Genomic DNA, 12,960 nt, shown 5'->3' on the forward strand with positions numbered 1-12,960 from the left:
CCCCACCCTTCCCCTTATGTTCGTTTCTGTTTTTGTTTTTTAGATTCCACATATAACTGACACCATATGGTATTTGTCTCTGACTTACTTCACCTAGCATACTTGCTAGGTCCATCCATTTGTCACAAATGTCAAGATTTCATTCTTGCCCTGGCTGGTGTGGCTCAGTGCAGTGCTGGCTTGTGAACATAAGGGTGCATTTTTTTTTTTTTTTGGCCTAGTCTGTTTTCTTTGGATAAATACCCAGAAGTGGAATTGCTGAGTCATATGGCAAATCCATACATATATTTTTTAAATTTTTTGAGGAACCTTCATACTGTTTTCCATAGTGGCTACACCAATTTGGAGTTACACCAACACTACACAGGGATCCCTTTTCTCTGCATCCTCACCAACATGTTGTTTACTTTCTGATAACAGCCACTCTGACTAGAGTGAGGTGGTATCTTATTGTAGTTTTGATTTATATTTCCCTGATGATTAACAATGGTCAAATTACTAATTACACTTTAAATTTGTTTTTTCACTTGTTAGTTTCTCAGTGTTTCAGGGTTTTCAAGGATCTTTCTTTGTCGATTTCTCATTTAATTCCATTGTGGCCAAAAAGGTGTTTTGTATCATGAGTCCTTTTGAATTTATTAGTTTTTTAATGGGCCACTGCATTGTCTATCTTCATAAATGTTTCATGTGCACTTAAAGAAAAAATCATGCTCTTCTCTGGTAGGGTGGAATGCTCTATAAATATCAATCAGGTCATATGGATTGATGTTGTCATTCAGGTTTACTATATTTTTGCTCATTTTCTTCCAACTTGTTCTGTCAATTACAGAGGTATTATTATCTCTAATAATTATTAGTGCATTTCTCCTCAAAGTTCTATTAGTTTTAGTACCATGTGTTTTGAAGCATTGTTATTAGTTGCAAAAACACTTAGGGTTGTATCACTTTATATTCATTAACTGATGTTATCAATATGAAATGACTTTCAAAAATTCCTGCTAATATTCTTCACTCTGAAATCTATTTTGATATTAATATAACCACTCCAGTTGTTTTTTTTTTTTGACTGGTGTTACAATGGTATTCTTTTTCCATCCTTTTGCTTTTAACCATTTGTATACTTCATAAAGGCAGAATATCCTTGGGTCTTTTCTCTTTAATCCAATCTGTCAATCTCTGCCTTTTAATTGAGGTGTTTACTGTATTTAATGTGATTATTGATATGGTTATTTTTTAATACTTTATTTATTTTTAGAGAGGGGATGGGAAGGAGAAAGAGAGGGAGAGAAACATCAATGTGTGGTTGCCTCTCATGTGTCCCCCACTGGAGACCTGGCCTGCAACCCAGGCATGCACCCTGACTGGGAATCAAACCAGCGACTCTGTTTTACAGGCCTGCGCTCAGTCCACTGAGCTACACCAGCCAGGGCGATATGGTTAGTTTTGATATTGTCTTACTTTTTATTTTCTATTAATTCCATCTACTTTCAATTTTTTTTTAACTCTTCTGTCATTTTCTGGGTTAATCAAATCCATTTTAAAAATCCATTTTACTTGTTAGTTAATAACTACATTATTTGTTTTGTTATTTTAGTGTTTTAGGACTTACAGTATATATCTAAAATTTATCAGCCTACAGTCCAATGATAATGTATCATTTCATGTATAGTACAAGAAACTCCCAACAGTATGTTATAGTATACTTCTTCCCTTCTCGTCTTTAAGCTATTATTGTCACCCACAGTACTCTTACATACAAGTATATTATAAAGTCCACAATATATTGTTATGATTGCTTAAACAATGACCTTTTAAAGAGGTGTGGGGCCCTGGCTGGCATAGCTCAGTGGACTGAGTGCAGGCCTGTAAGATCGTGGTTCGACTCCCAGTCAGGGCACATGCCTGGGTTGCAGGCCAGTTCCTGGCAGGGGACTCACAAGAAGCAACCACACATTGATGTTTCTCTCCTTCTCTCCCTCTCTAAAGATAAATAAATAAAATCTTTAAAAAAATAAAAAAAAATAAAGAGGTTTGAATAACTCCTACATTTACCCATATTGTTACTATTTCTCGTGTTCTTCATTCCTGTGTAGATCCAGATTCCTATCTGGTATTATTTTCCTTCTTCCTGCAGAACATCCTTTTTTTCTTATAATGCCTGGTCTTCTGGTGAAGTCCTTCAGCTTTTCCACGTTTGCAACATCTTTACTTCCTAATCTATTATTTTCTTTTTTCAGTGGTGTTCAGTGTACTATTAAGCCAATCCATTAAACTTTCAATTACAGTATTTTTCACTCCTAGATTTCCATTTAATACTTCCCCAATCTGCTTGGTTATTTGTACACATGATCTTCAATCCCCCTTATTTCTTTAAATATACAACAGCCCTGGCTGCTCTAGCTCAGTGGGTTGAGCACTGGCCTGAGAACCAAAAGGTCGCTGGTGCAATCCCTGGTTAGGTGAGTTTCGGGCCGGTCCCCAGCTGTGGGTGTGTGAGAGGCAACTGATCGATGTAGCTCTCACACATCAATGTTTCTCCTTCTTTCTCCTTCCCCTCTCTAAAAACAAACAAAAAGTCTTTAAAAAAATACAGCATACTTTTTATCATGTTTGATAACCTAAATATTTTGTCTTTGTAGGCCTGTTTCTTCTGTCCAACACTTTTGCTTGCCTATTTTAACTGTGATTTTCAATTACGAACTAACATTCCTTGTAACTATCTCTAAATTCCTCTGAAGACAATCTGTTTTGCTTTTGCCTGTGACCTGGAAGGCACTAAAAACTTTTCATCACTTTAAATTTCTGGTTTGAGGTGCAGACAAACACAGGGACTTAAGTTCACTGACACCACCTTGAAGTTTGGCCATGGCTGCTTCAAGGTGGTGGGAGAAGAAAGCATTCATGTAAAGACTGGGTTGCAAAGGAAGGAGCTTAATATCAAGAACAGTTTGTGCTGCCCTGGCTGGTGTAGCTCAGTGGATTGAGCATGGGCCTGCAAACCAAAGGATCGCGGATCAATTCCCAGTCAGGGCACACGCCTGGGTTGCAGGCCAGTTCCTAGCAGGGAACACACAAGAAGCAACCATACATTGATATTTCTCTCCCTCTCTTCTTCCCTTCCCCTCTAAAGATAAATAAATAAAATCTTTTTTTAAAAAAAGAATAGTTTGTGCAGTTGTGGGATCTCAACTAAAATTATTTTCTAGTGGAAAAATAAATTTACAACCTGAGACATTATTTTTAGACTGCCCAGGTTGTGTGAATAAAACAGCTAAGGGGCTGCTTGTGGCTATACATATATCCTCTTGGGGAAGAAGTTTGCTCTCAGAAAGGCAATCTTCCTTGCTGTCCTGGGAGACAGGAAAGGCGACAGGGAGGCAGACAGGTTTATTTATGGTTCGTCCTTACTCTGTCCTTTTGGGGTTTCAACTCTATGAGCTCTCCTATTAACATGCCCTCTTAGGCAGGCCCTCAGCTTTGTCTGCTATTCTATTGCCCCTGCCCCCACACCAGAATGAGAAAAGCAAAGTTGGATCTCACATTTCACAAATATCCTAAAGGTGAAAAGTGGCATCAGCACCCTAATTACATCTTTGAATTTCTATTTCCATTAAAATTTTTTACCCATATTTTTTGGACTATAAGATGCACTCCCCCAACCCCAAATTTGGAATAATGGTTGTTAATGCTGCTGAGTTCTGTTTACATTTACATTGGTGAAATATTGTTATTTGTTATTAAATATTTTACCACATTTTTTGCTTCAAAAATTTTTTTCTATTTTCCTCCTCAAAAATCTAGGTGCGTCTTATGGTCCAAAAATTACGGTAATTTAGCCTTTCAGAAGTGTTTATTTGCAGCTCACTGACACATTTTAAATAATGGTTTTTGATATGTATTCCGGAGGTTTTTATTGTTTTCAGCTGGTCCTTACCATCTATGCAGCTGGGAAAAAAATTCTCTCATCTTGTTCTTTAACATACAGTATTCAAATACCCATCCTGATCCAGAGGCAAAAGAGTGAGAACAGTTAAGGAAGCAGCAGGCAGGAGATCCAGTCCTATGATCCACAAGCAACGTGACCTCTGCCTGTTTCCTCACAGGACTGATGTGAAAACTAAATGCACTGATGTGCATGAGGTGATACATGCACAACACTTGAAGTGGGGACTGGCTCTTATTATCATATGAAAAAGTTGCAATCGTGTACCTGAGTAAAAGCACACATCTTACCAAACTTTTCCATAACCCCGATCCCTGGCTCGCTCTACCCTGCAGTAACTCCTACACCTGTGCTGACACTGACCAGGAGAAACTCTGAGCTGATCGCTGGACAGGCCCCACTGCAGTCCAGGACGGGACCCATCCAGAGCACGATGCTTATCTAAGATATGTCATTATCATACAAGTCTCAGAGAACACTCAGTCCTTTTACCACTAAGAAATCTGAAAAGTACAAATATAAACAAACATGATTAGAAATTTTGTATTTTTATGGTGGACAGTCATCATTTGCCCCAACAGCCATCTGAAGCCAATAGTCCTGGTTATTAAAAATCACAAAGTTGTATAAATGTTCTCCTCCTTTTTGAAAACCATGCTCATTTTCTCTCCACGAAACAGGGCTGTCTGCAAAGCCTTGAACGGTCAACGTAACCCAAGCAGCTAACTTTGGCTCGTCAAAGTAGCGACTGAAAAAGAAAGATAATTCTTATAAACAGGAAGAATTAGGAATGTTCACTTGTTTTAACTTATTCAGGATAAAGTGATATTTCTGAGGTTCCAATGAAACTTAGACCTTAATTTATATTTATAAAAATTAGGAGATGCAAATTAAATTCCTGATACTATATTGTGAATTCCATAAAGGTTAATCAATATACAATGCACAAAACAAACTTCAGCTTTACCTACCTCCACTGTAGAAAATCATGTAAGAGTCAAAGAACAAGAAAACCCCAAAAGTGTGTAAGAACAGCTTCTCTCCCTTTAACTGCTGTTTTTAGAGTCTTTGTTAACTGAACCACTGCCGCATAATTTATCAGATTCTAAAAATTAAGTCTTCTTATTGAAGAAAATCAAAGTACTAAACTAATAAATGTGGAAAAGAATGATGGGTTTAAAAAGGAAAACCCTCAAGACTGCAATCCTAGACATTTTCAAAGTGAAGACTGAGAAGACATGCTCAGTTTGTAAACTTTTTGGTATGGAACTTGAGTTTCCTGACATCAGAGACAATGTAGCCCTTACTTATATAATACCTCCCCTCCCAAAAATTAAAAAAAAAAAGAAACTAATGGTATTTTACACAATCCTTGGCATATTACTGATGCCCAGTGATTCACAAGCTGTTAGAGCTGGAAATGATCTTAGACACGATTTGAATCAGTCAACTCCTTTTTTTGTACCCTATTTCGAAGTGAGACATCTTGCAGAACTCCAATATTTAAAGCAGATCGTGTCTTTCCTAGAGTATTTCTATTTTCTAGGTGACAAGTGTAACTTAAACTGCACCAAAATGATCCAGGGGAGCAGAACAAGAAAGATGAACAGTTTGTTTTCAAGAAGCACAGTTAAGCTCTGCTATTTGTCTTTCTATAAGGACAAGTACATGGCAATAGAATTTTCCCATCACCATGGATAATTATGTCATTTAAGATGATAGTGTTACTATACAGTGAGCCCAAGCCTGGAATAAAAAGGGAAATGTTTGTGACAGGACACTGAAATTTAAAACAGTAGCACTGCTCCTAAAATGTCATGTTGGCACAGACAAGCAAGATGAAAAAGGCAAAAGTGTTCATACCACAGCTGTTCCAACAGGAGACATATCTTCTCTGGAAGTATGAAACCAGTGATCGTACACAAAGATGCTTTTGCCATCAGTGTGCTTGGCTGAGGACAGCAGTAAGTCGATATGAAATTACTAGGCTCATTATTTCTGTCACAAAAAAAAAGAGAGAAAACACATCTATATCCATCACATGATCACTTTCAAAGTATATATTAAGCCCCAATTCAAAACAAGACGCCAGAGCCCTGCGAGACCCTGGGGCTCAGGTACGCACAGGTCAGCGTTACTGAAGACAGCGCCCAGCCAGTCGAGCAGCTCCCCGGCACTGCAGGCCGCCTCCAGCTTGCCCCTGAGCTCACTGCTCTGCAGCACTGGGCACTGCAGATCTGTCACCGTGCTCACTGCTATTTTTGGCTGATGCTCCTGAATTCCATAATTGGAAAAGTATGACATCATCGTTGATTCTTCTACACCTTAAAACAAACCATATAAGGCCATTTGAGTATTATAAACAAGTTCCATAAATCCCTAAAACTACCCCACCCCATCTGAGAGTTATGGGACTCAGGTAGGATTAAGATAGAAGGAAGTTGTGCAAAGCTATATTCAAATTAAAATAATTTAAATTGCTTTCAGTTCCTGGTGCCAAAGTTCTGTAAACATTCCTCTTCTTTCACACTTTCTCCAGAAAAGCATAACACTTCCAGATTCAACTTATACAAATTTCATCATTTGCTGTAATAAGAAAATTTCATCTTAAATAAGACCAAAAGCATTGTTTATGTACAAACAAGTGAATTCTACAGAAAAAGGAACATATTTCCACAATCTCTATAAAAGAGAAGAGGAACTGAATGATGATAGAATCACATTCAACCTTGTCTCTGAATCCAGTAATTCAGCGTATCTTCAAGGATTTTCTAACAGCCTTGGAAGACAGAAATAGTGGCCCCATCCAGAGCAAATGGCAGGCCTTTTTACTGTTCAGTCTAAAGGAAATGTCTCCCTTCTTCCAGGGCAAAGGTCAACAGGCTTACTGCCCAATATAAAAGATTTGAGTTCCTTAACCTCCAGTCTCCTTTTCTGCAACAAGTATGTGCCAGCATCACTTGGCCCACCGTGTCTCTCCATGTAGGAATTAGGACTTGGTGGACTGGTGCAAATGCTGATACTCTGGCCACTGATACTGCTTTCAGTAATAAAGTCCTCTGTCTCTGACCCATATCTTATGCCAGCATCCATGAGACGGTGCAGGCTAACTTCTTAGCTTGCAAGAAGGTAAAATCACAGAACTTTCATAGTTCCTAACAATACCTTAAAATAATTAGGAATCTTAGAAACACAGAGCCCTCCAGAACCCAACACATAGATGGCCCTCAATGAAGACTTTCTGTGACTGAAATGTTGGCCTGTCTCTCTGCCCTCTGATATCTCTACCACAAGTACAAGGAGAATCACTGAAGTATTATACACCTTGGACTCATGCAAGAAACCTGGGGCACCCAGAGACCAAAAACTTCCCATGAGGGGCAGAGAGGTGGGCATACTTCCACAATGGACCTGTGTGTTCTCTATTTTCCAAAAGAGTGGACCTCACTATCAGAATTGTGGTATTCTGATTCATTATAATCTTGTGATGGGCCAAAAACACACTACTAAAACGGAGCAAGGGGCATGGCAAACCTAAATAGATTAATATATGTGGTGACCTTCAAACTTTGAATTAAATTTGTCCCAATCAATTAAAACGTGCAACAAAATTAACCTAACCTCTAAAGGCATGCCTGACTAATTACTGTGCAATAATGAATAAACATTTTGTGTGTATAACTCTGACTCGTGTTATTTTAAAACATTATAGCTAAGGCTGTTGGAGATAAGCTGGAAGAAGGAAGGGGATAAACAGATAAAGATTAGCTGCTCAGCAGCCATTCTCAAGATCTCTGGATCTACATATAACACAAGGAGATGAAGACAGCTGGCTGCATGCACAGATTATCCTGAACCACGGATCTGGGGAACGAGGGAGCCAAAGCAGCTTTCTTAATAACGTTTACACATTTAGGTACACAATATCCCTGACCATAGGGATGAAATCACCATTTTATTCCCCTTTAGTTAACAACTAGATTTCAAAACCACTGTATTATTTCATAATTTATTCTCCATACCTGTATGATGCCAAGCCAAAAGAAAATTGAATTTCAATGGCTTCTTTTCTTTGAAGGACCAAGATATTCTTTTATACCTCTTAGAATCCAGGTTAAAGGATAAATCCATCAGATCAATGGAAATAACTTAAAAATGGAAAGAGAAATAAATATGTAATTCATATGTAGCTAGATTACACTGTGGAAAAAGTATTTCTATTAAAAAAACAGAATTTTTGGAAACTTTACAGATAGTAAAAATGATTTTGTTCTTCTTGCACTCTCTTTGTTTTACCAAATCAAAACTCTGCCTTTAATGGGCATTTCTAGCATTGACAGCTAAACACAGGTGTTTTTAATTCGTACTTTTCCCAGGTCAAAGACCAAGGACAGAGTCAACTCTAATCTCCCTCTGGGTGTGGCTACCTTTGCTACTGATGCCCAAGCCAGACGCTGCCAGCAGAAGTAAATTTTTATCAGCAACCACAAAGATTTAGGCAGATCAAAGGAAATTCTTTATTAAGAACAAGTTGTGGACTCTTACCTTGAGTTCACTACTTTGAATTTTTGACCCAAAACATATACCTAACAGACCATGCCAATTCTATGGTCTTTTAAGATGCAGCCTACAGCTAAAAAGAAATGGCATTATCTTATCCTCCCTGAAGCCCAATTGAGAGCCCTCTGAGTCAAAACCTTTAAAAACAAGAAAAACCCATCCTTTTTCTGAACAAAGAAAACAGAGCAATTCAAACATTTAAATTTAAATTGTTATGAGAAGATTACTACCTTGTTAGAAACTGATGGAGAAAACTTAATACTTACTAAATTTCATTATTTTTCTACCAGAATAACGAGATGGATGACCTTGAAGTCCAGTTTCTTCATAAGTGTCTTTATCCAGTGATAAAATTAATTTCCCTATAAATCAAATAATTCCCATAAAAGAGATGTCAAAATATGACATGTTCTATGACTAAAAGAAAGCGAGGCAAATTGAGCAGTTAGGTATCAGAGCAATAAATTGCATTAGAGGATTTTATTTAAAATACAAAAATATTATTTGTATATACAGATATTTATAATACAAGTCTACTGTTTATACATTATACATACAAGGATATTAATTATAATAGTGCAACTAGAAATTTATCCAAATTTCTACTGAAGAAGGAATGAACAAGTCACTATATACCTCTTCCTTGGAATATCTTCAAGACATTAAAAGTAGTACGTCAGAACAAGATGCACTGACATGGAAAGCTGTCTGATATACAGGATGGGAAAAAAGCAAACTGAGAAACAATGTAATATGATGTAATTTATGTTAAAAAAGAAGTACCTTTGCATGTATTTATAAATTCACAGAAAATATCTGGAAGAATGAACACAACTGTTAACAACAGCTCCCTCTAAGAAGGAGAGTTTAGAAGTAGGAGGATGGAAGGGGGACCTTCATTTTATATACATCTGTGTGATTTGACTTTTTTTTTACAGCATGCACTTCATTTTTAATTGAAGAAAGAAGAAAAAATGAATCAGTTGTTACCATTTGGCAGCAGAGCGACAGTATTATCTTCATCAATATGTGTATTGTATGTCAGTGCATAGCATGAACCTATAAGAAAAAGCCCAGAAGAGGAATTAAGAAAAAAATCACACCTGTAAAATATGAATGGATTATTTTTACATGTTAATAAATCTTCAAGATTACTGCTCTAGGTCACTAAAAAAACCTAAAACCTGCCACTGTTAACCTGGAGGACATGAAAGGCCAAGCACAGGCAGTTTAATCCCCTGCCCAAGACCTGTTTGCGCAAGATGACTATCACCAGGCAAAAAATGGACTAAGGATGGAACCTGTGTCCTTGGGGATGCTGGCAGAGAGGCACGACGTGGAGTTAAGTGTACACACCTGAGAGGCAGAATTCCAGGTTGAAATTCAAAATGTGCCAGGAACTTGTAGGAAGTTAAAGCTACTCGATCTCTCCTAGCCTCAATTTCCTCACCTGTAAAATGGAGATCACAAGCCTACTTCATAGAGCACAGGTGGCAAACACAAGGCCCGTGGCCCAAATCCGGCCTCCACCTTGTTTTATCCAGCTCGGCACCTTATTTCTACCCGGAGCAAGCGCCGAGCTCTCGCTTAACAGTTACGGAGTAGTTACATTTATACAGTCCTAAAATTACATTCGGCCTTTTGAAGGCAACCACGAGGCTGATGTGGAGCCTGGTGAAAATGAATCTGACACCCCTGACAGACTTATTGCAAGGGTTTAAATTGGGTAAGATATATAACAGTGCCTACTAAAACTAGTGTCCACACTATTAACAAAGTAGTATCGAACTTTGAAACGGATAAAAGGAATAATGCTGATGAGACCAAAAACAAAATATCCAGCTTCATAAGCATCCCCAGCAACATCAGAATGAGAGGAGCTCCAAGGAACTAGGATTCTTCACAGCTCCACTGGAGAAGACAAACAAGGGTCCTACAAGATTAAGTAAGTGGCTTACTTATAAGTATAGTAACTTATGTAGTGAGAGTGGGATCCCCACAGACTTTCTGAGAAACAGTTTCAAACAAGTGGCTTCCAGGAATCAACTGGAATAAATCAGTCAACCCAGCAGATATGAATAGGAATGAGGAGAGCAGAGGAGGGTGAGAGTCATAAAATCTAAGACATCAAACCACAAGTACCTGTCTCCGTAAACAGCTACTGTGGTCACCTCAGGAAATCAACCTTTTGAGGAAGCTGTTCTGAGAACTACTAAGAGCAGAGTTCTTTGCAGCCACATACCCAACAGCACTGTATCTGAATACATGGATCAAAAGGCTTTCCTCTTCATCAATCCTGTTTTAAGATGAGGGGGTACCCTTTTGTTACAGCATCCCTATGCAACACTGTGGACAAGTTTTATCAGAAACCACCACTTAACAAGAGCCTGAGAAAGGCGAGAATATTGAGAGATGGGGAGAGTGACCACACACCTGACCACACAGACTATCTCTATAAGCCCTACTTAAAACAAGAGAAGAACCCTTGTATTGTAAAGTGATCTAAGTATACTTCCTCATCTTGCCATGTTCACAGACACTACGCAGTTTTCTTACCTTTCTTTACAAAGGTATTGATGAATTCTTGTGTAATTAACTCATGAAGAGGTAAATTCTTCACAAAGTAATAGGGTCCAGTTTCTGTAACCAGGTTTTTCAGTTCTTTAGGTAGTATCCCACATTCAGGAATCAGAAATGAAACCTATTGGAATGTGTAATATAAACAGGTATTATTTTTCATGTAGATCAACACCCAGGTTTTTAGGGATGATATAACATCATGAAGGCTGCTAACTATTCCTCCACAGATTTCTACAAAACTCTTATAAACTAACTTACCAATCTCATGAAAAAAAAATCTGACAAGTTTTCATTTCTGCATTCAAATGTACAGTACCAGAAAGAGAATGAGCAAGAAAACTTTAATGGAAAGGTCTTGTTAGTATTTTATCTTTTATAAATAAGCTATACATTTATGTCCTGTCCCTTTTACCAGTCTAAATTTTAGGAAAATATAGAACAATTGTTTATTTCTGTATTTGTTTATCCCAGTACCAGGCTTGACTCAAAGGAATTGTCCCTTAGGGCATAATCCCTTCAGAATCAATTATTAAAAGGTTACTCGGAAGCATAACGGCTCCTGAATCTTCTACTTCATAGATAGAAAAAATTCTACAGATTAGACTTGGTGAGTTAAGGCACATCCTGTCAGTGGTGAGCTTTCCATCCAAAGCAGTTGTTAAACCTAACAGTTTCATGTGTTACCCCAAGTGCTCCATTCCTTGAAAGACGGTCTCCCAAAGACTGAACACCAGTCTGTTCCAAGGATCAGGGTCAGCACTTGTGTCTCTGAAACACTGGCCAGTCAGTCCTCAGGGAAGATTAGGAAGATTAAGTTGATCAATTTAACGTGCTGTAGGCTTAAACCACTACCATCTTAAAGCTTAATTTTTTGGATGCCTAGCTATTTAAACGTGTTGGTGAATGCAGCCTACTAGACACTTGACCAGGAATTTGGGTTGTTCTCCCTTACTCTCGGCAAATCCTGGATAAACCAATCATTAACGTCATTGATGCCTCGACTTTCCACATCTGAGAGGAAGGCACTCCACGGGGGTGACATTTTCAAGAAGCCAACAGCCAATGTTACCAGCCCCCAAAAGCTCTTAAGTTATGCTTGTCAGCAGGGCCACCACACCGAATTTCTCCCAAAAGCTGCAGAAATAGTGCATTTTGCCTGAGAGACAGAAAACAGCAGGCAGGCAAAGAAAGTTTCCATAAGCCTGGACTCGGCATGATGCTCTGAAAGACCTACAGGCGGGTGAGACAAGGAATTAAGTGACGGAGAAGGGGCGAGAGTCTGGCTTCGATACGGAGCAAAAATAAGTAGTTAGCAGCCGGCCAGCCGACCGCTACCCTTTGCCGGGATCACGCCCTCCAAACTTCCCACTCTACCCGTGCCCCTCCCCCGAATGCACAGCACCCAAGTTGGGGACGAGGGGGAATACTCCTTTGAACCCGGCCAGAAGCAAAACGCCCCGCGCCCGGCGTATCCTGGGAGTTGTAGTCCTGCAGTTCCGCAAACCACTAGCTCCCAGCGGTTAAAAGACACACTTCCCAGCACACCCATCGAGGGGACCAACCAGGCCCGAGCGCGCTGCTCCTAAGACCTCTGGGCTCACCACCGGCCCAGGCGGCGGCCGGACTCACCCTGTAGTTGTGATAGTGCGTCTCCACAAGATGCCTGTGTCGCGACTTTTCGTGGCCGAAGTTGGATTTCTCGCAGACCAGCAAATGCCGGGGTACCTCTCGCAGCCTGCGGAGCGTGGCCATTGCTCGCCCGTAGGCACTGCCTCCGAGAGCTTTGCGAGCCCGCCCCGTCCCTTCCACTTGCCCCGCCCCCATTCCTTGCCCCGCCTCACTCACTGAGGCCGCTCCCAGGTGGGGGTGGAGCTATT

General features: G+C 39.4%; 1 protein-coding gene across 1 annotated transcript; it reads right to left on the reverse strand.

Annotated features, from left to right (window-relative positions):
* Positions 1-3,894: 3,894 nt before the first annotated feature.
* RPP40 (ribonuclease P/MRP subunit p40) lies at positions 3,895-12,889 on the reverse strand. The gene is made up of 8 exons (XM_037137841.2): positions 12,713-12,889; positions 11,060-11,204; positions 9,494-9,562; positions 8,770-8,865; positions 7,966-8,091; positions 6,069-6,267; positions 5,807-5,941; positions 3,895-4,691 (listed from the first exon to the last, which is right to left on the reverse strand). The coding sequence occupies exons 1-8, from the start codon at positions 12,833-12,835 to the stop codon at positions 4,493-4,495; spliced, it is 1,092 nt and encodes a 363-aa protein (XP_036993736.2). The 5' UTR covers positions 12,836-12,889; the 3' UTR covers positions 3,895-4,492.
* Positions 12,890-12,960: the final 71 nt, after the last annotated feature.

The sequence above is a fragment of the Artibeus jamaicensis genome, unplaced genomic scaffold, assembly GCF_021234435.1.
Source record: "Artibeus jamaicensis isolate MK-2021 breed Jamaican fruit bat unplaced genomic scaffold, CSHL_Jam_final contig_335, whole genome shotgun sequence".
Lineage (NCBI taxonomy): Eukaryota > Metazoa > Chordata > Mammalia > Chiroptera > Phyllostomidae > Artibeus > Artibeus jamaicensis.

Excerpts from the sequence above, each read along its gene's own strand:
- RPP40 (XM_037137841.2), bottom strand. The coding sequence starts at position 12,835 with ATGGCCACGCTCCGCAGGCTGCGAGAGGTACCCCGGCATTTGCTGGTC. Across the intron at positions 8,092-8,769 it reads TAGAAAAATAATGAAATTTA|TTATTTCCATTGATCTGATG; the intron begins GTAAGTATTAAG and ends TCCATTTTTAAG. Across the intron at positions 6,268-7,965 it reads TTTGGCTTGGCATCATACAG|GTGTAGAAGAATCAACGATG; the intron begins GTATGGAGAATA and ends GTTTGTTTTAAG.